Source organism: Neovison vison, chromosome 13 (assembly GCF_020171115.1).
Source record: "Neovison vison isolate M4711 chromosome 13, ASM_NN_V1, whole genome shotgun sequence".
Taxonomy (NCBI): domain Eukaryota; kingdom Metazoa; phylum Chordata; class Mammalia; order Carnivora; family Mustelidae; genus Neogale; species Neogale vison.
Genome location: NC_058103.1, coordinates 67,460,884 through 67,486,769, shown reverse-complemented (window position 1 = coordinate 67,486,769; position 25,886 = coordinate 67,460,884). Strand labels below are relative to the sequence as shown.

The 25,886-nt window shown below is 39.2% G+C and overlaps 1 protein-coding gene across 2 annotated transcripts in view; it reads right to left on the bottom strand.

Moving 5' to 3' along the window:
- PRKD1 (protein kinase D1) overlaps positions 1-25,886 on the bottom strand; it is a 333,946-nt gene that overhangs the window by 1,485 nt on the left and 306,575 nt on the right. For both annotated transcript variants that reach the window (XM_044231954.1, XM_044231955.1), the window contains 4 exons: positions 22,292-22,453; positions 21,638-21,736; positions 20,250-20,517; positions 349-434 (listed from right to left, as the gene is read on the bottom strand). In XM_044231954.1, the coding sequence (XP_044087889.1) occupies positions 349-434; positions 20,250-20,517; positions 21,638-21,736; positions 22,292-22,453 (615 nt within the window). The remainder of the gene's footprint in view (positions 1-348; positions 435-20,249; positions 20,518-21,637; positions 21,737-22,291; positions 22,454-25,886) is intronic.

The following is a 25,886-nucleotide window of genomic DNA, read 5'->3' as shown; positions in this document are numbered from 1 at the left end:
GCTCTTGAAATCTGGTCCTTGGAGTTTTATAATGACCCTTAGATTTTGTTTTGTTTTGTTTTGTTTTTCTGTTTTTATTTTTGGTGCATGTATAAGTGCACATATGTGAGTGTGTAATGTGGTATATTTCTCCCCTGTCAAATAGTCATGGGTAGAGAGAGAGAGAGAGATTTAGAAACACTAAACTGTTATTAAGTCCTAAGAAGTTGCATGCATTTTGGCAAACAAATTGATATAAGACTAACACTTTTAAGAATGTAACAAAAGATTTTTTACAAATAATACCAAGATCTCGTAAATATTTATAAGTCCATCTGATTGGGAAAATATCCAGTGATTAATGTTTACCTGTAGCCAAGGGTGACTCAAGGTCTTATCCACACTATAGCGCTTTCTCATTTTTACTTGCAGCAAGTTATTGATAAGATCAATGGCTGAAAAAAATTTCAATTATTGATAAAAACATGACAAATGTGGAACATATGCACAATTCATTTACAGTTTATTTCACATCTGCTATTTCACACTGTTAAATGCAGCATAGTGATAACAGGCACTAGAACCTGAAGAAAATACCTCTTGAGAATTCTAAAACTTTGGCCTTCATTTTATTTCGGATGTTAAAAAACGAAATTGAAAATAATTACGGAGGAGGAAGTCTGAATCTTCTGTGAATATGATGTGAATTTCTCTTGGTCTGGTCTTTAATACATTTTTTTAAAGCAGGGGTTTGGTTTAAATGTGCATCATTTAACTATTTTTTATACTAACTGTAGGATACAACTGATATTCAAGAGAAAGCATTTACTAATTTTGTTACAAAATGTGCTTAAAGTTTAAATACACATAATAGGCTTCATTGTCTTGAATCAAATGACAGACAGTTAGATACCAAATTTAAAAGGAATAAAATAAAACACAACATGGGCCAAGACTCAGCATAAACTCAGAGCTTAAAAACCAATGGCCCAATAGGAAAATCCTCTGGTTTCTTTCACTTTGCTTTTTAAAATACCCAATGAATTGGAATTATATTAGACTTCACTGTTTTCTAGAGGAAGACAGGAAAGAAACTTCTCTAATAGGAATTATTCAATGAGGTTAGAACCAGTCTACCCAGCTTAGTGCTCTGACTTTGATTGGGACTCCTATGGAGTGTAATTTAGGAGGGAAAAAGTGATTCTTCCTTTTTTTTTTTTTTTTTAAAGATTTTATTTATTTATTTGACAGAGATCACAAGTAGGCAGAGAGGCAGGCAGAGAGAGAGAAAGAGGAGGAAGTAGGCACCCTGTTGAGCAGAGAGTCCGATGTGGGGCTCGATCCCAAGACCCTGAGATCATGACCTGAGCTGAAGGCAGAGGTTTAACCCACTGAGCCACCCAGGCACCCCAAAAAAGTGATTCTTCTAGTTATCTAGTCTACAGATCACCTGAGATACCCATAGCATCATGTGACATGACACCTTTGTAAAAATTATATTTTTGGCCTAGATTACTAATAGTTAACTTATTAAATTCACTATTACACTTACTTATGCTTGTAATAACTTCCCGTATTTCCTTCATCTTAGCATCTTCTCAAAAAAGAGCTTAGTGAAATCTTCCAAACCAATGGAAGCATTCACATTTCACCAGAGTTAATTTCTACCCCTAACCTACCCTGGTCATTAGGTTTCCTGAAAGATGGATCTTTCCCCTCCAAATCTTAATCAAGCTGATATTAAAAAAATGTCAATCAATTCCCCAACTTCCCCAACCAACCAAGCGCCTTTGACTCTATAGTATGGTCCCCATCAGCCTGTATGGATCTGAAATACAGGTGATCACAGGGGTCCAGAGGCAACTAGGACAGACTGCTTCAGACAGAATGAATCAGAATCCTTCTCATTATCAGGAAAAGAGAAATTATTTCTAGAGTCTTTTGGCAACCCAGAGTTCTTCTCTCTGATACTAATACTCCAAATATTTGTCTGCATGCTTGAACGGCTGGAGAATCAAACATCTCAGAATTCTTTGAGACTGGGGAAAGTAAATGCAACAGCACACATTTCAATGCCGTCTAGGCCCATACACCCTTGCCTTAGTTAGGGTACCTCAGGAAACACGGTACTTAGTATAATTTCAAATTCCATGCATGTGTTCCCAGAGAGCTTTTGAAAGTACAGTTCTCTCAGTGAACTGTGAATTGGGCATGTGCTTTAAAACAGCCATTCACATGATTTACTCACTGGTGAGTAAAGTGCACCTTCCATTCTTGCTGCTGTGAAGTCACAGAGCAAAATGGAGGATGAGGGGAGACGGGAGAGCTTATGTGCTACTGTAAGTGCGCCACGGCATTACGCTTCCCCGGACCCTGCAGGCAATAAATACATGTTATTAATTCACTCATTCTGCTTTGAATTCTATAATTAGGAAGGTAGGAGTACAGTAACTCAACAAAAGGTCTGGTTTGTGCCCAAATGCACCCCAACGGTGAATCACACTGCCTAATGGGAAGGGAAGGACTGCCAGAGGAGAAACTGTAAGCGTCTGAAGGGAATGGAATATGTGGAGATGGAAAAATTTTTCTGCTGAATGAAGCACACAATCACAAGTTTGACTACAGCCGCAGTACCCGGGCGATGTGAATAAACACAGCAAAATAATGGCAAGTACCGCCAAGAGAAAATAGTTGAGGATATAAGGAGAGAATTAGAAGGGATACATGTGCGGATAAAAATAGGTGTGTGTGTGTTTGTATGTTTATAAACATTTTGTAGGTTTTGGTAGGAAAAAAACCAGGATAATTAACTTTGGGCATGTGGTATTATTCCGAAAATAGGCCCATCGTTTGTGTTTGAGAGCTCCATTCTACTTGTCCCTGTTTCTGGAGCTCTTAAAACATCCATCAAGTCATACAATCCACCATTAACTGCACTATCCAAAGTGCCTAAAAGAAATTCTAAAGTTTTGTTTTGTTTTCACAATGTTCTCTTTATTGGCTATGTTCCTCACAGGTGTCAACCATTCATTCATCTGTTCATTCACCAAATCTTCCCTAAGGAATGACTCTTGGCAACAACTTAGGGGACAAAAGCTTTTTTTTAATGATAAAGCTCTAACCCTAAAAAGCTCCCAATCTAGTTGCAAAGGCAAAATGTGAGCGCGAGCACAGACACACCGGAGACGGTATGAAACGGTCTCCCATGGTCCAAACTATTTCCTAGGTCAATGAGTTACATGATACTAGTGACAAGAATTTGTTTCTCCTATATTGTGCCACAAACTGTCTTTTTATAACTAAACCACACGAACTTGGCTCTATTCTGTATGACAGTTTTTCAAGCCTTAGGGCCAGCAATTCCCCTTTGCTTCAGCTTCCACCTAGCGTTCCTTCAGCTGTTCCTTCACATTCCTCAGTCTTCCCTGGCACCCTTATTTTGACTTTCACTAGCTTTTCTTCAGTGTTCCTATTCATTGTTGACAGAAGCTTCCTCGTAATTAACTGACTTATTTGTACACATAGATATTAATTCAGGTAGCATAGAATTGAGGGTTTTTAAAGTTCACATTCATATTCTTAGATAGTCCTGATAACAATCCTATGAAAGTAGTTTTTATTATTTTCATTGCCACTTTATATAAAAGGAAAAGGTCATGTAACTTGGCCTAAGTCAGAAAGCTCCTGGACTGAGGCTGAAATCCAGGGGTCTGGCTCCAAAGCCCTTGCTCTTAGAGACTATGGCATATAGTAACTAGATCATACTATTAACTCATTATTATTAACTGATTGAATGTTAAAACTTAATTAAGACAATTATCATATGATCTCCTTGATATAAGGAATTTGAGAGGCAGGGTGGGGGGCTTGGGGGGTAAGGAAGGAAAAAATGAAACAAGATGGAACTGGGAGGGAGACTCTTAATCTCACAAAACAAACTGAGGGTTGCTGGGGGGAGAGGGGAGGGAGAGGGTGGTGGGGTTATGGACTTTTGGGAGGGTGTGTGCTATGATGAGTGAAGTGTGTAAAACTGGTGATTCACAGACCTGTACCCCTGGGGCAAATAATACATTATATGTTAATAAAATAATTAATTAAAAAAATTAAGTTTAACATTTTTTCTAATTATGAACATTAAATTCTTCTTAATTATGTTTTTACTATACTTTTATGTTCTCATGTTCTTCTGTGAGTTTAACTCAACATTTTGGTGTTCAAAGACTATTCTGAATGTGATATGAGCCCCTCCTACCATAAAGGCTAAACATCCTAATTACCTACCACTTCCAACTGAATGAGTCTATCTGCTATGTATTAATTAGACTTTAAGAAACCTTTTTTTTTTTTTTTTTTTTTCCGGTAAGGAAAATGCTTTAATATGAGGCTGGATGACTCTATCCTAGATCACAACCCCCTACTGGTTATTCTCTGAGCAAGGCTGATGAAAAAAGGCAACTGCCTCCCAGGAGTACTGCCATCCAGTCCCTACTTTATCATCTTTTCTAAAGATGGAAGATAGATGGGAGATTTTTTCCAAACGTTTTATTATACTGAAGGCACATTAGTCCTTAGTAGTACTCATTCTACCATTCTTATTTTAAAAGAAAATTCAATTAGTCCAGAAAAAATTTTAAGTAAACTAATATTGACTAATACTGACTTATAGTCATCTCCTTCTAAGGGCCAGGATTTGTTTTCTAAATGTCTGCACACTATCTACTCAATCATTCAGTCTAGGATTTTGTCAAGGATAAATGTTAAGCTTCTTGTTGAATGACTTTAGAATTTATTCTTTCCCCCTTTCAGAAATTCAGAAAACTCTGGCCTGTCTGAAGTATTCTAGCATCTCTCTCATTTTATCGATGATTTATTAAAAATTACTCACAATGGTTCTAAGAGTACCACTGTGAGCTTCTTTAACATGCAGTCATTAACATCTATCATATTTATAGCTGCCACTGAGTGTCCTCTTTCTTGTGATACAACCACCCCCTGCCCCCCCCCATCCCCAGGTGCTAACTCCCAGCGGAAGCTGCTAGGTATAATTTAAGAGTGCAGAGGATCCAAGCTAAGGGAAGAGGAAGCGAGTAACAAATAAGCAAAAAGACTAGTAAAATGGGCATAGTCCCAGCAGTCCCAAAAGAGAGCCAGCAATCAGAAGAAAAGTCCAGATGGGGGTCTTAACTCCAGTTCCCAAACTTAAATCTAGGTGCAGCAATCTGATTTAGAGGGAATGCAGGGGAGGAGGGGGAGGGAGAGAAAATGGGAGAGTTAGATGCAAAACTGGGCCGTTCTGTGAATTACTCTCAAAACTAAGCAACGGAGACCAGAAGCACAGTCTGGGTCCAGCTGTGGGAAACAGGAATAAAGAGGACTGATGTAGCATGGGAAGTCAGAAGGGAAGGTACATGCTGGCACTGCAGCAGAGCAGGATGCCAGTGCCCAAGGCGGAAGATAGGAGGCAGAAACTCCAGGTTCCCCAGAACCCATGAGGATATGCAGCTGGGGAAGAGGTCTCTGTAGTCCCATGAGAAAGGGATATTGGAGAAGGAGATAATGTCTCAGAAAATCTTGATATCTTACACTTCCTTCCCTAGATAGAGCAAAAAGGATATATCCAAGTACCTGCCTTTCAAGAGTTGACGTTTATTGCAACACAGTGCTGGTCTCCACAGTTTTGGGCAATCAGCAGATGCCATTTTGAAGAGCTGACACTGGCTGGGGCCAAAGCTATGCAGGAACTCCTCTATTCCCTGGCATTATATATATATTTTTTTGTTCCACATTCTCCCCCCTTTACTCTCTCAGTTCGAAGACTCCCCATGCCTCCCTGAAGAAAACAGGAGAAAATGGGCACTGGCTGATTTCTCCTTCTCTTTGCAGTAAATATCATAACTTTTTCAGAGACTGGTAGGATTGCTTTTCTGATTTTCCTGCCCATTTATTCTGGGAGTTAGCCTTTCTCTTTCTCTTCCTTAAACTCAATCCCTTCTTTGTCATTAATAAATAAATCCAAGCTCTCTAAACACCTTGGACAGCCCCATCAAGGTTATGAGGGAGAGAAGCAGAAAAATATTCACCGTTAGCCCAGAAGGCTGCCGATAGCCTGCAGAGTTTCAGTAAAGATCAAATACATGCTGGGTGCTACCATTCTTTTTATTATTATTTTAAAATCTATTATTTATTTTTTATTATTATTTATTTACTCGACAGAGAGAGACACAGTGAGAGAGAGAACACAAGCCGGGGGAGTGGGAGGGAGAGAGAAGCAAGCTTCCCACTGAGCAGGGAGCCCGATGCGGGGTGCCATCCCAGCCTGAGCCAAAGGCAGACACTTAACGACGGAGCCACCCAGGCGCCCCTGGTTGCTCCAGTCTTAAAGGGTCTCATGACTGCCTGTCTATCTCACCGATAGCTAATACTGAACTGAATGATAAGCACCAAAGAAATCTTATGAAAGCAGTTTTATGAGTAGAAATTCGAAGAGGACATTTATGATGTAATACTCCCCGCACCTTCCCCCTTGAGCACTAGGCATATAACCATCAGCTTCAATCAGCAGAAGTGCAGCTCCTGTCTGCTCATGGGTCCTGTCCTGGGCTACTCAAATAACCTTATGAAGTTGCACCATAAAAAAATTCAAGAATTCTTTCTTAACCTTTGTGCCTGGGATCCCACAACAGAGGCCATGTGGGCAAAGTCTTTCCTTTTTCTTTGTTTACTGGAAAATTTTAGGCAATTGTATGGTTCAGGTTTCATTTTTAAAAGAATACTTTATCCTTTGTGCCTTCTAAAACATCTCTAGCCATGGATTCACACTAGTGTTTCCTATAAGTCAGAAAATAAGAGAAAAGAAAATCTGTTTTTTGAAGCCCGAGGTTTCTTTTTTGCTACAATAAATTCTTGGCTAACATGGTTATTTCCCCCCTAACTTCCTGTACAGCAATTTCTCTCATTGCCCCCATCAGCTGAAAGACTAAAATGTCAGGAAAGTGCAGAGAAAATTTAATCAGACGTTCTCTTTTGCTGGAATGGAACTTTCAGCAGATGTTAGGAGAGCTAAAGTTCTGGGTAGCCTGTGTGCCAGGTGTACAAGTATATCGGAACAGAACCAAAACTAAATGGTATATGCAGGTGCTGAAGGGCTTTGTGTTTTAAGATGAAAAGAAATGTTCCATCGCAGTGTTAATTGTATAGATTCCATTTTCTTCTGGCATCAAAATTCAGAATTACCTCTGAAACTGCAGAGACTATATGGCAGTCATTTTGTATTTCAAAGCAAGTACCAAGTGTATGGACAGAACAGATTCTCTGTGGGGGCCTGGCTGGGTCAGTCGGTTGAGTGTAGGAGGGTAGGACTCTGGATTTCAGCTCAGGTCATCATCTCGGGGCTGTGAGATGAGCCCCAGGTTGGGCTCCGTGCTGTGTGTGGAACCTGCTTAAAATTCTCTCTCTCCCTCTCCCTCTGCATACCCCTCCCCTGACCTTTCTTCCTCTCTTTAAAAAAAAAATAGGTTCTCCCTATATAGATAGCACATTTGCATATGCCGTTACTATGGCTAAATTGAAGGATGTCCAAAACCTGGAGAAAATCCTACCAAATGAATAGAACTGGCCATATTTGAATATACATTAGGTCCCACGGGTTAAAACTCTCAGTCACTTCCCATTTCCCATCTTGTATTATCTCAGTATATGCCTGACCTCCCCCCACCCTTTCCACTAGATTTTTACTCCTTTAAGGTCACACAGATTATGTACTGATTTTTGCACATAAGTTTCATAAATATTTAAAATAAAATGCATCATTCAGTGCATTAGAAAAATGCTCGCTAAACAGCATCTGGTAGATTGAATACATTAATTAGAAATTTAAATGGCCATTTTCTCAGCTCTAAGTTTTAATATCCACATTGTGTGCATATGGTTCGTATTATTTTGGATGGAAAGACTCACAACTCAATAAAATGTAATCGAACGCAGTACTGGGGACTCCTAGCAGAATTTCAGAATAATGCTGAGAATACCGGCAATAGAGATCATGTTATTTTGCAATGTTGATCTAACAGAAGTGAAATTACCTGTGAATCCCATGGGCTGACCTCTTTTCTCCAGAAACAGTACCTTTTCAACATTTTTCCCACACTGTCTTCTGTCCACCCACAATTAGTCAGGTACAAATTTTCAAATGGGAAACCAGATCAGAACTATTATTCTAGTGATGGGGCCATCATCCGTCGACCACCGAGCTCCTTGCCTTCTTTTTTCATTTTTCCCTTTCGATTCCGTCTCCCTGCCTGTCACAGTGTAGTGCTCAGTACTTCTCTTGGTTTGCTTCATGCTGATGGTAAGTTGTGTGTTTATTTTAAAAATCGTTTTGCAACACTTCACATTCCAGCTCTCAACCCAGCAAGCTGTTGCCCGGCAACACTAACTGGGCCGCTCCTCCCGGGCTGAAACTCGAGGCTGCAGGCCGCAAACAAGGCCACTGGAAATCCTCCTCTGACTCTGTCTGAAGTCAAGGACCACAGTCCAACAAAGCGCAGGACCCTTCCAGACTCAAGTCGGTATCTTTCCTTTTCCAGTTCTTTCCTCTGTAGAAAGTTACTCTACCAACGGTTATGCCTTTGCTTTATGTTCAATTTCATTTCCTTGTGAAAACTAGAAACACCATCTCGGAAATCATGAATTGTTCAAACACAGCATACAGCAGCCCCGAAATGGATGCCAAAGAGATTCAAAATTTAAGGTAGAAATTGAAATACACTTATATGATCCTAATGATGTTCGGGTGGACTTTTTTTTTTTTTTTCCCCTTTTCACTGCACATTAAAATCCTTTGGAGAGGTTTCTGCATTTCTGGTTTTCAAAAAATGCTAATACCCAAGCTGCAGGTTCAAGTGAAAATCTTTAGGGAGGGGCTTCCAGGTATCAGTATTTTTAGAAACACCTCGAGTGTTTGCTAGTATGTGCAGCTAGCATTGAGAACGACTGCCCAACCGTGCTTCTCAGAAGCGTGTTACAAACCTGCCTATGAATAACCCAGGGATCCTGCACTGAGAATTCTGATTTGGTAGATGTGGGGTAAGACCTAAGAGTCTATCTTTTAGTAGATCCCAGGAAGAGCCTTAGACCACATTTTGAGTAGCAAAAAACTAGGGGTATGAGAACACTGACAGTAATTAATAGTTGGTTTCATGTCGTCCAAAGGGCCCCTGAATGGATGGACGTAAACATAGAGAAAGGTCTTTAAACACAAAGAAAGCTATCTGTCCTCAGCCCCATCTGGTTCAGTATTCTGCAGGGAAGACACAAAAGGGTTTTAGGATTCAGAGGATGCCAACAAGAAGAGCAAATGAAGGGGATTACACAAATAAGTTCCAAAGTAACTGTATCTGGAGTTATGGGCCCTCTTAGTAAGATGACATTTAACAGGGATGAATGAAACGAAGTCCTCTTTTCAGGGTGAAGTCCTCCTTTTGGGTCCCACTTCCCTACCCGCCAAGGAAAGGTTGAAGCATAGACTCGGGAAACCTGGCTTATCAACAACATCCGTGAGAAAGAATTCCGGATTCTAAATCCACAGTAAACTCATCATTTGTTCCCAGCTCAACTGTGAGTTTATGCCACACTCAAAGAAATGTATTCTTCATCATGAGGAAGAGGCGGCTTCACTTTACACTTAGCTAGACTCACAGAACCTTGATTGTGAACAGTTTTGAGGCGATTTCAAAAGACCATAGACAAAGATGAGCGTGTTTGGACCGGGGTGAACAAGAGACTGAAGGAAAAGCTGACTGCCCAAGAGAAGAGAAAAGAGGAGGGGAGTGGAGCTCAGGGGTGGCATGACAGCTGCTTCCAAACCTCTGATATGAGCCTCTATTTGGAAAAAGAAGCCGGCTTACTCTACCAGTGGATGTAAACACTGAGATATTTTTGCCGATTGTGCAAGGGTCAAATTCAGAAGAAGCAGGGCTCCTCATGGAACTTTGCATTTTCTCTCACTGAAGCAATTTAAGAATGTTCTGGATATCTTGGAACTATAGAGCAGTATAGGGGTTAAGTAAGATTTTTAAGATGCTGTACTTTGGAGTATTCTGTGTTGTCATTATAGAAGAAAGCAAACTCAAAGAGTGCTTTAAACTTCACTGCTCCTCTGCCCTGACATTTCAGATGTCATATTTCAACTCAATTATGATATACATTCATAAGTGAAATTTTAATTTTATAATTGAGATATACAGGAAACACTTCAATTTGGGGGACAAATAAACTACCAACTTTTGAGCACCTATGTCAATATTCTTTTTTTTTTAATGCCAATATTCTTGCTAAAACCTCTCAGCAGTTTCTGTCTACAAATTACCGTATTTTAGAGAAAATTCTATTAGTTTTATCTTACTTACTATCAAAATAAATGATTCCTTTCCTGGAGGTACATCTTTTCATATATTATCTCATTTAGATTTTGAAATGCATGTATACATACATACACATACATAATACAGAATTCACTCTATCAGATTTTAAAATATTACTCTATGCCTTTGGTTCATAATCTTAAAGTTCCTTATTATTGAATGAATTGCATGACTTAAAAAAAAAAGGAAATATAAGTAACTCCAGAATTTCAAGCGGGGATTATTAAACTCCAGTGGAAGTTCAAACCCACATTATTCACTTTAGTTTACCAATCGTGATAGAATTTCCTGGCACTCAGTCAAGCATTTTGAAGCAGTTCACTGGCTAGTCCCCTCACATCTCCTCCATGCTGTTATGTCTGACAGTGGTGCTAATATGTTGACAAATCAATCTATTCATTAATATTCAGCAGGCTTGCCGGATCTGCAAGCCTCATAAACTGTTACAAACAGAGTTTAATTATTAAAATGACAATTGTCTTTCTTTTGTTTCTTATACATTTGGATTTCTGGGTCTCATCTACCCAAGGCTTATTTTCAATGGGGTTATTTTTTGTTTTGAACAATATGTAGTGCAAGAGGGACCTACAGCTGGTTCCTTTTCATGGCAAAGTGCTACTTCCAACTTAAGTGTTTAGCGTTCTGGAACACTGTTGGATTTTGAAAACATACCATGTGGTATTCTTGGTGCTAGGCTTTTATTTAGCTTTGCTTTGTGTTTGTACTGGCTGTATTTTTCATCTTCAATTTCTGAGGGAAAAACACACTTGTGACCAATTTTATTTGAATTAACCACACTGAATGGTTAAAAATTGCTTTTAAAGTAAAAGTGAGGTGCTTTGATAAATGTAGTGGTATATTAGGATAGCCATTCCATGATTCGAGATGCCATGTATTCTACCTTATGCATCAATGTCACCCTAGGATTGAGACCTGCTGGAAGAATAAATTACAGCTATGTTTATCAGGGCAAGGAGGAGGCAGAAATACTAACATTGAGGCTATTTGAGTATACAGGTGGAAAAAGCCCATGTCACTGGGGCATTGTCATTATTTGATCATTTTGAACTGAAGACAAGCTACAGGATTCATGCAAGGAGTTTTCCTCCCCCACCCCTTTTAATATGTGGAATGTCAAAGCTTCCTGTCAGCTCTTAATTCTTGATAATACCATCTAACCATGTGACTCTGACGCTGAGCAGTAACAACACAGCAGGTGATTTGAGAGTAGGTGCTCCTTCAGACTTCACCTGTGAATACAGAATATGATCTCTGTCTGCGGGGGTTGGGGGCTCATTGTGAGACAATTGCCAAGGTTGCCTCTGTGTTGATTACTGCCTGCATGCCTCCCTGATGGCACATAAAGGAATATCAAAACTCAGAAGGAAAAAAAATAGTAATTTCCCAGGTGATCTTCACTGTCTATTGCTAACCTTCCTCAGATTCAGCATGTGTCTCTAATGGAACACATCGATTCAATTAAATGATGGACATATACTTTTGACTTTAATAAATGCTTTCCCATTGCTGTGGGTTTGTCCTCATTCTGGTATGATGACTTGCACTGGAGAACTGTGATATCTCACTTTACCAGCTATGCAACCCATATCACTCAGTTATCTATGTCACTTCCCTTCTTCCTCTAAAACTCTTGGAAAAACAAAAGCTGCCTACTAAAGTCATACATAAGAAAGAATATGTTAAGATGTATGTTACGATTATCAGCAATTGAATGAATACAGGAAAAGAGAATTTGTATGACTTTCACACTTGAAAATTCTCCTTCGTGTGGGCACAGGTTTAGAGTGAAGGTTACATCTTCATCTGCCCAGTCACAATACAAGAGCTGGTGTTAAGGGAAAGGAAACATAATCCTGGCTCTTTGGTGAATAAAACTTATATATAAAATATTACATATATTGTTTGTGTATTTAAAATTTTAGACATTTTCAGACCAGGCATGGAAGAATGATAGTTACATAAAAGGTTGTACTCCATTTATTTCTGGAGCCTTCTTTCCCCTCCACACACTTTTGTTCATTTTATTTTTTATATATTTTTAAAGTAGGCTCCATGCTGGGCATGGAGCCCAACATAGCACTTGAACCCACGACCCTGAGAGAAAGACCTGAGCTGAGATTAAGAGGCAGAAGCTGAACTGACTGAGGCATCCAGACACCCCACTTTGATTATTTTGTAATGAAAGTATTACAAGCACTTGGTAAAAGATCTAAATTAATCAGCAAAAGAAGTTCAAAATGAAAAATAAAAACCTCACATCTCATTATGAGACCCATTTTCCAGAGATTACCTCTTTCAACTACTTAAAAAATTTCTTCTGATTTAAACCAGTGCTACTCAGAGGAGGTCCATAAACCACTGCCAATCTGTTCATTGGTCTATGGCGAGATAAGTATAGAAAGTAAGACCAAGTCTTTGGAAACTTTTATAGCAATCTGATACTGCTGTCACATTTATTTTATTTTACAAAGTACTAGTCCATATGTTTGGAAATCAAGATAAAATAAAACTGGTCCTTTATCACAGAGTTTGAGAAAAACCACCTTGTGGTCACCTGGGTGGCTCAGTCGTTAAGCATCTGCCTTCAAGTCATGATCCCAGGGTCCTGGGATCCAGCCCCTGCATTAGGCTCCCTGCTCAGCGGGGAGCTTGCTCTCTCTCCCATTCCCCCTGCTTGTGTTCCCTCTCTCGCTATGTCTCTCTGTGTCAAATAAATTTTAAAAAATCTTAAAAAAAAAGAGAGAACCACCTTAAAAACGAAACAAACAAAACAAAACAAAACAGATTCCCTCCCTTTAAGGACAATGAATCATTTCATTTTTTCCTAGACCTTATTGTCCTCCTTCCCCCAAGTAATGAGATTATCCTAAAATTAATGTATTGGTCACGTTTGTAATTTAGAACAGTGCCTGGCACATAATATGAATATGTATATAATATATAGAGTGAATATTTATTCACAAGTATTAACTCTTAAGATTAAATTATACATTAAATCATATACAGGTAAATTTGTATAACTCAGTCCATTCACCTAGGCAGAATCTTACATGAACTCTGTGAAAGCTATGGCTCTTAGAGCTCTCTTTACCTCTTCTCTGTTCTCCTTCTCAGCATTGTAGATGTTTCATTATCTACATTCTTTTGCATAAGTATAATAAAGTCTGACATGCTTGGTCTAAAGGTTATCTAAAATTTTAAACCAATAATATGTGGAATAATCTATATGTAACTATTATGAACTATAAAATTATAATGCCTCCCCCCATACCCTATAATATCAAATTTGCAAAACTATGTCCATTCAAAGGAGAATTTTCATGTGTAAAAAGGATTCTCTTTTCCCATATTCTTTTAATTGCTCAAAATCATGGCACCTATGTTAGTTTCTTCTGTATTGTATATAACTTTATTACACAACTTTTTGTATTTCCTGGAGTTTATATGTTTTTTTTTTTTTATTCTTCACAGAAGAAACTGGTCAAGAAGCTTTTTCTATTCTTACCAATCTCATGACAATGTATATTGTACTACATTTAATATTTGGAAGAAATTACATGTCCTGATATTAAATATCTGATGAAGAAAATGTGAGTGCAGAAAGAGGTTGGGAATTAGGAATTTTATAGTTTACTTATATTTAAATCCTGGGAATTTATTTTAAAAATGTTTTAGAAAAAAAATTTAGAACACTTTTCAGCTGTCAGATCTTTCAGAGGATCAGGGCTCTGGAGCAGCGTTTTTGAAAGTGTGATCCATGGACTTTTTACATTCTCAGGGCGGGATTGCTATTTATGGGGATGGAGACTGGGAATCTCCATTTTTAACTAAAAATTGTTGGCATGCCGAAGTTAAAAAATGCCTGCTATAGACCTAGAGCTAGACTACGACAGGTTATTTAAAATGAGCCATAATCAAGAAGGTTCTTTGGCAAAATTATTAGAAATCCCTTGCCTTGCCAATATTCCTGTGTCCTATTAGCTAGTTTTTCCAATTCCCATTTCTAAGCCCTACACTCCTGTTATCTACTTCTTAAATCATAGACAGAGTCTTGTTTGTAATTTTCTGATGTTTTGGCAATGTCCATCCAAGATTTACCCTTATTATCGTACCAAATGTGGTAAACATGGAGAATAGCCTGATCTATCTCTTGTTCTTTTGGAATTGCTAAAAATGCAATGAAAGGAAGGGCATATTGACGCATGATCAGGTAAGTCATCATTTTCCTTAGTTTCACCCAATTATCTAAAAAATGTTTAAGGGAAAATGGGCTGCTCTTTCCATAAGACAAATTTGCCTAATCAAGTAAGTATTTTAAAATAGGTATATGTCCTTTCAAGGAACTGAGAAAGGTCATAGGATGAATGTGTTGAGGGCCAAACTGAACTTAGTATGTGATAAAGCTGATCACTGATGGGTAACTGGATGTGAAAACTGGATGGTGTCAAACACCCATCTAGTAGTCACAATGACGACATGAAACAAGATGAAACACACAACACTGGCTTCGAATGAACTGTAACATTCTCAAACTCCCATCTCATGATTACCAAAAGTCTTCTCTTGTGTAATTAGTTGTAATCATGTGATTCATTCTGGAGTGTTTTATTGTATACATGTATTCTTATTTAGCTGTATTTATAATGTGTTATTTGGTTATATATATATATAAATACCTATACATAACTGTAATTAAATGTGTTTAGTTACACATATAACTTTAAGTAATTATATACAAGTGTGTGCGTATAGCTAAATACATATATATAGACAGATACACCGATCATGTAAAGTGGCTGGAAAACAGAAAGTGTTCATATATTTAAGGTACTCTAGCTATGTCAATCACTGGGCTGAGCACTTTCCAGTATAATTTCATTTAGTACTTAATAAAACCCAGTGAATTAGGAATTACTGTCACCATATTTCAGACAAGAAAACTGAGACCTAAGAGAGTAAGTAACTTGGATGGGGTCACCATTACTCTAAGTGGAAGAGCTCTCAACTCAGGTCATTATCACAACATGATCTTGTTTCCCTGTATTTTAAGACATTATTGAAAATTGTGTTGCTACTGTAGCTCTAAGCTAGTGAAAGCATATTAAAAATTTAATGTGACAGCATGGCAAAATCCATTAGGATAATCAAGAGGCTGTAAATGTAGTAGATAAGAGCCTCTACCTTGGAGCTAGCTGACAGGATTTGCACCCTGGCCCCACTTAGGCAAGTCACTTAACCCTCTGTGTCTACAGCACTTCATCTTCCAAACAGAAACAATTATCGTATCTATTCAAAGGTTGGGGATGAGTAAATGAATTCATATATATAGAGTGCTTGGCTATAATGCAAATGTTATAGAAGGGCTAGCTATTGTTATTTTTTTCTTTGAAAGTTTAATTTTATTATCTCTCCTTTACCTGTAACATTTGGTCAGTGAAGTTTTCCTCAATTTTTTTTTTCTCATTTTTCAAATCATACCTTGATTCACACAAAAAAATCTATTTTTATAATGGACATCTGTTAATGCTTTTGTGTTTGTTTTTAGCCTACTATCCTTTCCCTGCAGGAACTTACTCTCTCCAAACTGGAGAGGCTCTCCATCATCTATATGGCCAATCAAAGCCAGGTTCCTGTGGTGACAATGGGTTTGTTCCCAGGGTATTACGGGATTTAAGCAGAGCCAATCAGTGCCCCTTTCAGAGACTCTGTGGCTACTGAGAGATAATTACTCTTCCATTCTGAGATCATGTACAATGAGTAGCATGTAAAACCTGGGGCTGCTGGGGATCACTTGGCACCACATGAAGAATCTACCTGAGAAGGAAGCCATCATAAAGGAAAGCAGAGATGATGAGAGATGGAGGAATAGGACACTTGAACTGCCGGCTCCAAAGAGACGAGATTCACCTTTTGGTCTTCCCAGTTGTGTGAGTCAATAAATTATCTTCTGCTTAAGTTAGTTATAGGTTTCTATTATTTGCACACAAGAGTCCTGATTAATTAATTCACTGCTAAATTATTAGTAAGCACATCTCTAGAATGCTAGTACTTGACTTATATTATCATAGCAAAAATAATGAATGAGTTTAAAATATTCTCTATAGTGTCCTAAATAAACATCAAGCCATGAGAAATAAGCACCCTTTCATGTACAACAATGTATGATATAAAGAATGAAGGCAGTAACTTCAAGTCCAATTCCTACCACTGTGTGACTTTAGGCAAGGCACTTAACCTTTCTGGTTTCTGCTTATTACAGAAACGAAAACAAGTTACATATTGGAGGACTGTTGTGAGGTTCAAATGGCACAATGGTAAGTCCAGAACTCCAGTATATATATTATATTATATCAGGTACAATTCTATACCAACAGAAAAAAAATGCAGGATCCAGGAATTTTTTCATCTGACACATCTATGTATGCTACAAAGACCTTACAACTTTCTTTTTTCTTTTGCATTTTCATGCCAAGAAAAAAAAAATACAACTACCAATATGTCTGAAGAATACTTGGGAAACATGCACATCAGTTTGCATATAATTTCTTAAAATTATACAATCAATTCCTGGTTACCCGCCAGAGCAACTGCTTAACTTAGTGTTCTAGCCTCCTCCTAACTCGAAGTCCTTGGTTCACCCCACACCTGCCTTTGTAGATGCTTTTCCCATCCTTTATCTCATTCAGTCTCTGTTACAACCTCATTCTATAGGCAGGAATCATTATTCTGTGGTACAGTTAAGGAATCGAAGCTCGAAGAAGGTTAACTGACGACTAATTAGAACGGCAGGCAGCATGATAACTTGAACTGTTGGGCTGTTGCTCCTTACCTTTGATTTTAGAGCCCCTGAAGCGCTTTATTTTATTTCCTTGTATCCGGATTGTTAGGGGTTCTTGGTGTGGTTTTAAAGTATAATGAGACTAAAAATTCACTAAGATCAGTTGTGACCATCCTCTGCCAATACTAGTTTGCTTGTGTATTTCTCAGATCCCATGTGCTTGAAATTATGTTGTACCAGCCCATTATTACTTTTCACGAGAGAATGGTTTGTTCTCCACCAGACAGTGGGACAGACTCCAGGCCAGTAACTACCTCTATAACATCTCAGCTGTATTAAGGCATCTTTAACTGACTTTTTTAAAGATTTTTTTAAATTTATTTATTTGACAGAGAGAGATCACAAGTAGATGGAGAGGCAGGCAGAGAGAGAGAGAGAGAGAGAGAGAGAGAGGGAAGCAGGCTCCCTGCTGAGCAGAGAACCCGATATGGGACTCCATCCCAGGACCCTGAGATCACGACCTGAGCCGAAGGCAGCGGCTTAACCCACTGAGCCACCCAGGCGCCCCTAACTGACTTTTTTATATTCAACTATTAGTTCTGTTCATACACCAGCAGCTAGGTAAGTCATTTGCCATCTAGAGCCTCAATTAGCAAGTAGTACAACTCTTGTGCCTCAAAGGCAAAGATGAATCAGAAGAAGATACTGAGGAGAAATGCTAGTTAATTCCCAAACTGACTTGAGTGGTTTAGAAAAGCGAGGTTCTATCTGAGCTGGAATCCACATCACTTTGTCTCAGTGGTAGGAAATTTTCGGCACTTAGAAATATGTACAGCAAGTAAAATACGTACTTCCTGGTCAAATATAAATGTCTTCTAAATTGCCCATGTAATTGTCTTTCTGAAATGCTACATCTCTTTCTTTGCAAATTTTCATGACTTGCCTAAATTCCATCTCCTCTGAAAATACTAGTCTGACTAGTCAAAGCCACAGTGATTCTTCTTCCTTTGACTTGACATCTTTCCATTCAACTTTAAGTTCTTTGAAGAATATTTTATGTTTTGTCCTTTGGAGATATGATATCTATATCTATAGATATATATGTGGTTTCCCAACAGCAGTTCATTGAGGCATTAATATTTAGGTCTCTGGTATCTACTATCAGAGATAATTAAACATTCACAATCTGTAGCTGTATGTTTCTGGCCTCAATAGGTTGTATCGACACAGCTAGGCCAGCGCATTTCCATGGTACCAGAGAGGGAACGTCATTTACTCCACTACTCCAAGAAAAAGATTTTAAAATGTGGAGGCTCTTTTCCTAATGTCCTATTCCTGCATAACAGGAAAATGTTGACTGGCTTCAGAGGTATTCCAGATTTGTACTGTGGTAACAATGTCAAGTCATTTTACTGGATTTCTGGATTGCAGGTATCAAGCATAATGGTCAACCATATTTAAAGGTAGTGTTTCCTAACAAGGATACTTGTCACAAGATTATGTGATAATCCCACCTTTCTGCCTTCTAGAAAGGAAACATAATGGTAACTTTGCTTTTTGCCTCTGTTAAATTATCCTAAATATTTCATTAGTGCTTTGGCTACATGATAGTTCTTCTGTAGGTTACAGATTCCTTTAAGATTTATTCATCCAGCTATAACTTGCAACTAATTAGAGGATGTCAAAGGGTTGTTGCTAATAGTAACTCAAAGTCCTGATAATGTATAGCTCTTGCCATTTAATACCAACCATAGCCTCAGAACGTAATTACCTCAGGCAGTTTACATACACTCTTTTCCGATTCCTACATCACCACACTCAGTAACAGGTGTCAAACAGATGTTTATCTATGACCGTATTTGCCTTTTTAAGTGGCGAAAAATCTGAATGAGCTTAGAACTAGATGTGGCCTGAAAACTAAAGAAGGACCAGTCATTAAACCATGGTTAAAGGATGTACGCACAGATTGTCTGGGTATGAATTCTGGATCTGCCACTTATTAGCTTTGTCATTTTGGCCTGTGGTGTCCCTTCTCTTGCCTCAGTGCTCTTACCTGAATTACAGATATAATAGTAAAACTTATCTTATGGGGTTGTTGTGAGAATTAAATAAATTAAATACTTAAATAAAGTATGTTCATCGGGAATTCTATTCCAAAGTGCTGAGTATGTCATTTTCTCTGCCTTGATTGCCCCTGCCACTTTTAAAACTCTCTCTCAGGACACCTGGGTGGCTCAGTTGGTTAAGCCGCTGCCATCAGTTCAGGCCATGATCCCAGGGTCCTGGGATCGAGTCCCACGTCAGGCCCCTTGTCCTGAAAGGAGCCTGCTTCTCTCTCTGCCTCTGCCTACCACTCTGCCTGCTTATGTGTGCTCTCTCTCTCTCTGGCAAAAAAATAAAAACAAACAAACAAACAAACAAACTCTCTCTCTTTAAGAAGGAAAAATTTTTTAAGAATTTAACTTAAAATTAATGCAACATTGCCAAGGCAATCTAACCTAAATAAATCAATCAGAGATACACATAGTAATTATATATGTAAGGATCAAAAAGGAACAACCTAAAAATAGAATACCAGGGAAATGGCTAAAGAATGTCATATGAAGGAAATCAGCACACAAAGAACAGGCATACTAATATATAATATGATAATTAAAATATCACTATCAAAGTTCTTGTGTCCGTAAGAGATTTAAGTGCTTAATACAGAAATAAGTATATGGTTAGTAAAGATTACTCCTAATAGAGATTAGCCATTTCCATTACACCAATGTTTATAAGTTCTAAGGCAATATGCCAAAATATTTTGGTTTTTTTTGTTTCATTTACCTCTTAATATGTATCACTCAATTTGTCTATAAAATATGTACACTTCATCAGAAGATGTTATTGGTCTCCATTTGCTTTACTCCTTCCCAATCCACCTTAATTTATGCCTCTGCTCCAGTGGACAATTTACAATGAACATTTGACAATTTAGTAATTCACAATTGAATTAATAGTATAACACTGAAGCATTAAACCACTATCATTTATGAATGGCAGATTACCTTCGTGAGAGATTTCCTTCCAGGGATTTGGTGGATACATGAAAGCTGCGTTCTGGATTTGGTCGTGTATGTCTTCATCTTCATTAAACGGGAACGTGCCACTTAGGCTTACATAGATGATGACTCCAACAGACCACATGTCTAGAGAGCGGTTATAGCCTTTGTTCCTCAGAACCTCAGGAGCCAGGTAAGCTGGGGTCCCCACCACTGACCTCCGGAAAGACTTTTCTCCAATGATCCGGGCAAAACCGAAGTCACAAAGTTTCACCTGTTGGTAATAATGGTTTACAGAAATGGTAAAGTCACAGATTGTGTGTCTATGTGTGTCTTAGCCCAGGTCTACCAAAGACAATTAGAATACTTTGCATATCCCGTATAGACTTCTCATGCATGACAGAAGTAATAGCTACTTTCCATTTTATATTCTTGAAGACAGTGGCTGAAGTATTGGTACAAAAGTATATTTTCATTCATAAGAAAAAATCATGTAAACATTCACCCTTCCTTTGCCCGCAAAACCAAGAGATAAATGTGAAAATATGTATACTCAGAAGTGGGTAATACTCTTTTTTTTTTTTTTTTTAAGATTTTATTTATTTATTTGACAGATAGAGATCACAAGCAGGCAGAGAGAGAGAGGAGGAAACAGGCTCCCTGCCGAGCAGAGAGCCCGATGCGGGACTCGATCCCAGGACCCTGAGATCATGACCTGAGCCAAAGGCTGCGGCTTAACCCACTGAGCCACCCAGGCGGCCCTAATACTCTTTTACCAGGCAGAAAAACATCACACAAATCTGGAAGTGACAGATTGAACACAAGGGCTTATTATAAATAAAGGTTGAGGGATCAGCACAGGGACCCGTCATGTTACCTACAATAATCCTCAAACTCAGGTCTGCATGGGAACCTAGACAGGACCTGAAGATGTCAGGGAAGCAAGGTGGACAGTCGCCTTAGGTCATGTCAGATAGAAGATTCCCTGGGGAGATGGGCAGTAGTTTTCTATGCTCTGAGATGAGGAAAACCAGAAATGTTTGCCCTTGTCCCTCAGAACAACGCTGAACTGAAATAAGTCCCTGGGAAGTGTTCTCTACCCTCTCTGGCCCCAGCTTTCAGCACTGGCCTGGGGTTGCCCCTGCTGCAGGCTGTGCCTACGTTGGCCGCTGAATGAGCACAAGGAGAAGGCTCATTGTTGCACTCGGGGAGGCTGAACCGAGAAGCCAGAGTAACAAAGCCGTAGTCCCCAAGATCTAAGAAGGAAGCAAGGGGATGAAAACGAACAGGTAAAACGTGAAACAAATAAAGCTTTTGAGAAAAAAAATATCGCAGGGGAGCCAGTACTGGCGCTGCCGTCAGCTGGCTTTGCTGAGAGAGGCTTTCAGACTTGCCTGGGGGAAAGGATCTGCCGATGCCAGCAACACGTTTTCTGGTTTGAGGTCACAGTGAACGATATTTTTAAAGTGAAGATGCCGCAGAGCCACAAGTATCTAGAGAGAAGAAAATCATCAAGATAATCTTATTTTGGTCTATTTTATTTCAAAATGTTTTTTCCTAGGACATAAATTGGAGGGGTCACGAGAAAACCCACAGTGAACAGTTAAGCCTCTTTATACGCAAGACACGGAAATGAGCTAAATTCACATGGCAGGTTTCTAAGGAAACGTCAGTGGAAAGAGTGGCCTATTATGGTATTGATACAGCAACCAAGACAGGTGTAGATAACAGATGGCAGGACTAGCTTCCAGGGGCATCCATTCTTGAATCATTTCAAAGAACCAGGACTCAGCCACTGTGCAACTGAAAGTTTCATGAGTAGTTTTAATACAAGGGCCTGCACACGCATGACTCCCTTGGTACGCTGGATTCTGGAGACCACAGATAAAAATAAATAATACAATAAACCCCCCGCCACCTTTCTGAGTGTTAAGTCAGACTTGGGACTCAGGGACTAAACAAGGCTAGGAAGCTGCAGTAAAACAGTGGTAACATTTGATATTGAATATTATCTTTTTTTTTTTTTCTGCCTCTAATTGATTTCTTACCTGAGTAATTAAAAACTTCGTTATGTGCTCTGGCAACCTGCCCTTTTCACTTGACAAGATCATCTCCAACATGTCTCCATGGAGTTTTTCCATAACAACAAACACTCTTTCAGGCGTCTCAAACATACACTCCAAATTTACAACACCAGGGTGATGAAGGTTCTATTAAAGATAAATAAAGCACTTGAAGAAAATGAGTTTTTTGATACTGTTTGGCAAGCTCACTGATTATATAAAACTGTTCAAGCTTAAAGCTATGGAGAAACCCACACTTCGGATTCTTAACATTTCTGAATTCCACATGTGCTGTCTTATATTTTTGAAATTCTAATGTCTCCAAAAAATATATCTTTACTTTCTATGCAGAGTGAAATTATTTTCTTCTACGCTGAAAAACCTAAGTTCCAGCACAGTGAATTGCTAATTAGGTTTTAATTAGAATGCCATATTGAGAAATCCGAATTTCGCAGGATCATCTCCAATATTAAGCACAACACCCTAAATAAGCATACCAGGCCATCTCTACACCCTTGATAGAAAGTTAACGTCGACAAGATGAAATCTGTACTTGCAGCACATCTGACGGCACTGAAGAAGCACATTAGTCATAAACCGTTCGGAACCGCTCTGCTATCAATTGCTCTACAACAGAGTGAAGACCGCCAGGAAAACCGTGGGAAAAAAAAAAATTATTGAGCTCACGTTCTGCTTGGTACCCCATGCTATGTGGTCATCCTGTGTGGTTCTCAAGCACTCAATAAATATTTCCACAATAAAGCAATGGCTCATGAGAGGCTGCATTTGGCTTGACATGTTAATTGTCACATATATCAAGCAAAATTACTCTTAACATTAGATGGACCGTTAGGAGGATGCTTCAGTCTGAATGTGGCTGTGGGGTCATCAACAAAGCCTTCGATCATCTGACCTTTATCTTATTTTTCTTCTGGGCACAACAACAACAACAAAATCCTAACATTAAAAGAACTCTTATACATTCCACTTACATTTCAATGAGAAACAGAAAGAAAAAAATCATCGTGAACATAAACTACCTGAAGAAAAAAATCAGGGACTCACTGAAATGCACTAACAGCTGAACAGAGAAAAAAATAAAGAAATGATTTTAGAAAAAAAAATTCTCCATCAGGGATAAAAGTGCATGTAAAATGAAATTCTCACAAACTTCTCGAAACCGCAGACGGCTTTGCTATTTAGACCTCACAGATGGATACTGGCTGGTGAGCAGCAGAAGGGACCACAGGTGAGTCTGTACCATTGCCGTCCTCCTTCTGCCCATGCGCAAGGAGAGCCTGGCGTGAACTGGATACGGAGGCTGGCAGAAGCTCCCATGATGACGACCCGTTTCTCAGGATGCCCTGCCCCTACTTGGGCCGTGTTGATCTCTACCTCATACATCTGATGGGTCTTTTGGATTTTGGTGCCTTCATGCCCAATCTTGTCACCATTAATGGGGTCAGGGAATAACAAGTTTCTGAATGTGGTCTGAGCTGATGTCTACACCTCTACCCCAAAACCTTTCACCTCCAGAGGGCTGGAGTCACTGTCCTTGAAACTATCACACTGTTAACTGGTCAAAACTGGCTACTTTGGGATAGACTAGCCCTCCAGAGTCAGAGCTGAAGCACATGGGTGGTGGGGGGGGATGAGATGACCAGAACTGCTACTTTATTTGTCCTGACTGATTACAAATAAGACTGGACAGCTGCTGGGGCTTTGGCCAGCATGCGGGTGCCAGATCAGTAAGTGGGAGATGCTAACAAATGACTCCATGGATGCATTTGATACGTATTATGGAAGACCAATGATAGCACTGCTCGTACCTGAACCCATGCCCAGGCTGTCACATGGTCTTGAATCCACTTCCTGGATCCAAAGAAGCCACACCAGGTGGAAAGATCACCAGCCTCTGGGGTATCCGGGCATTTCAGCTATCCTCTTTTAAATCAGTGATGACAGTAAAGGGTCTAAGAATGACATTAGAGGGGTGCCTGGGTGGCTCAGTTGTTAAGCATCTGCCTTTGGCTCAGGTCATGATCCCAGGGTCCTAGGATCGAGCCCCGCATCAGGTTCCCTGCTCAGCGGGAAGCCTGCTTCTCCCTCTCCCATTCCCCTTGCTTGTATTCCCTCTCTTGTTGTGTTTCTCTCTCAAATAAATAAATAGAATCTTAAAAAAAAAAAAAAAAAAAGAGTGACATGAGAGTCCTGCCTAGGTTATTCTTCTCCTGGGGCAAGTCCACTGTGAAATGTGCTAAGTGTACCTTCCTCTGTGAATATCTTCTGAACTGCTTCTTTTTAAAATTTATTCTAACTTTAAGCATTTAAGCAGTATTCTGAAGAGTTTGGCTTTCTTTCTTTCTTTCGTTCTTTTTTAAAAAAGATTGTATTTATTCATTTGAGAGAGAGAGACAGAGAGAGCACAAGCAAGGGGAGTGACAGGCAGAGGGAGAGGGAGAAAGCAGACTTCCCGCTGAGCAGGGAGCCCGATCAAGGCCCAGTCCCAGGACCTGAAGATCATGACCTGAGCCGAAGGCTGTGCTTAACCCACTGAGCCACCCATGCGTCTCTGAGTTTTGCTTTCTTAAATGACCAAGGCCTTGTTGACTGAGTGAGGAGCAGGAAAAATGAATAGGAAAGCAAGAGACCGATAGAAGATAGCAAGGCAAGGGGTCTCCTGTGTAGACCCAGGAAAACTGGAGTGTGAAGAAGATCAATGTAAAGGGGCTCAGGAAGGACAGGGGAGAAGAGGGAGTCAGGAAATGGCCAGGAAGCTCTCCTACCTAAATTATCCAAATATAAATGCAATGTGATTTCTCATGTGCTTCTTCTACTTGCATTCCTCTAAGTAAGTGAGGTCTTAAAAATACTAACGTCCTATATCAGTATTTCTTTTTTCCTTTTCCCTATTCTAAAACATGATTTAAGAAGCCCCTATATAGAGGTGAGGACTTAAATGGGCTTATCTCTTTGGTGTATTCCCAGAACGTTTTAGGCCAAAAGTATGGAACAGACTAAGGAGATTGTTCATTGTCAACTATCTTGTTAAGTTTACTTATCTATAAACTCTGAAGGACTGTGAAACGTCCCCTACTAACATCTTTATGAAAGGGATAAGGGAAAATTTTGTTATTTTTAATAAAGGACTTTATAGTTAGGTATGTAGATTGATAAAAAATTCAGTAACATGGGGTGCCTGGGTGGCTCAGTGAATTAAAGCCTCCGCTTTCGACTCAGGTTATGATCCCAGCGTCCTGGAATCGAGCCCCGTATCGGGCTCTCTGCTCAGCAGGGAGCCTGCTTTCCTTCCTCTCTCTCTGCCTTGTGATCTCTGTCAAATTAAAAAAAAAAAAAAATTAAAAAAAAAAATCTGTAACACTGAACTAAAAGTCATGTATACACAACTGGTAAAGAGATGTTTTAGAAAAGTTTAGACTAATACGTTTGCTGTACTTGGCCCTTGCTCTTTTATAAAAATCTTTATGCTTTATGGGTTGGCTAAAGAGAAGATTGAGTGGTAGTTGAAAAATCTTTCCAAGAGGAAAATGACATTTTTTTTCCCCCTGCAGAGCTGATA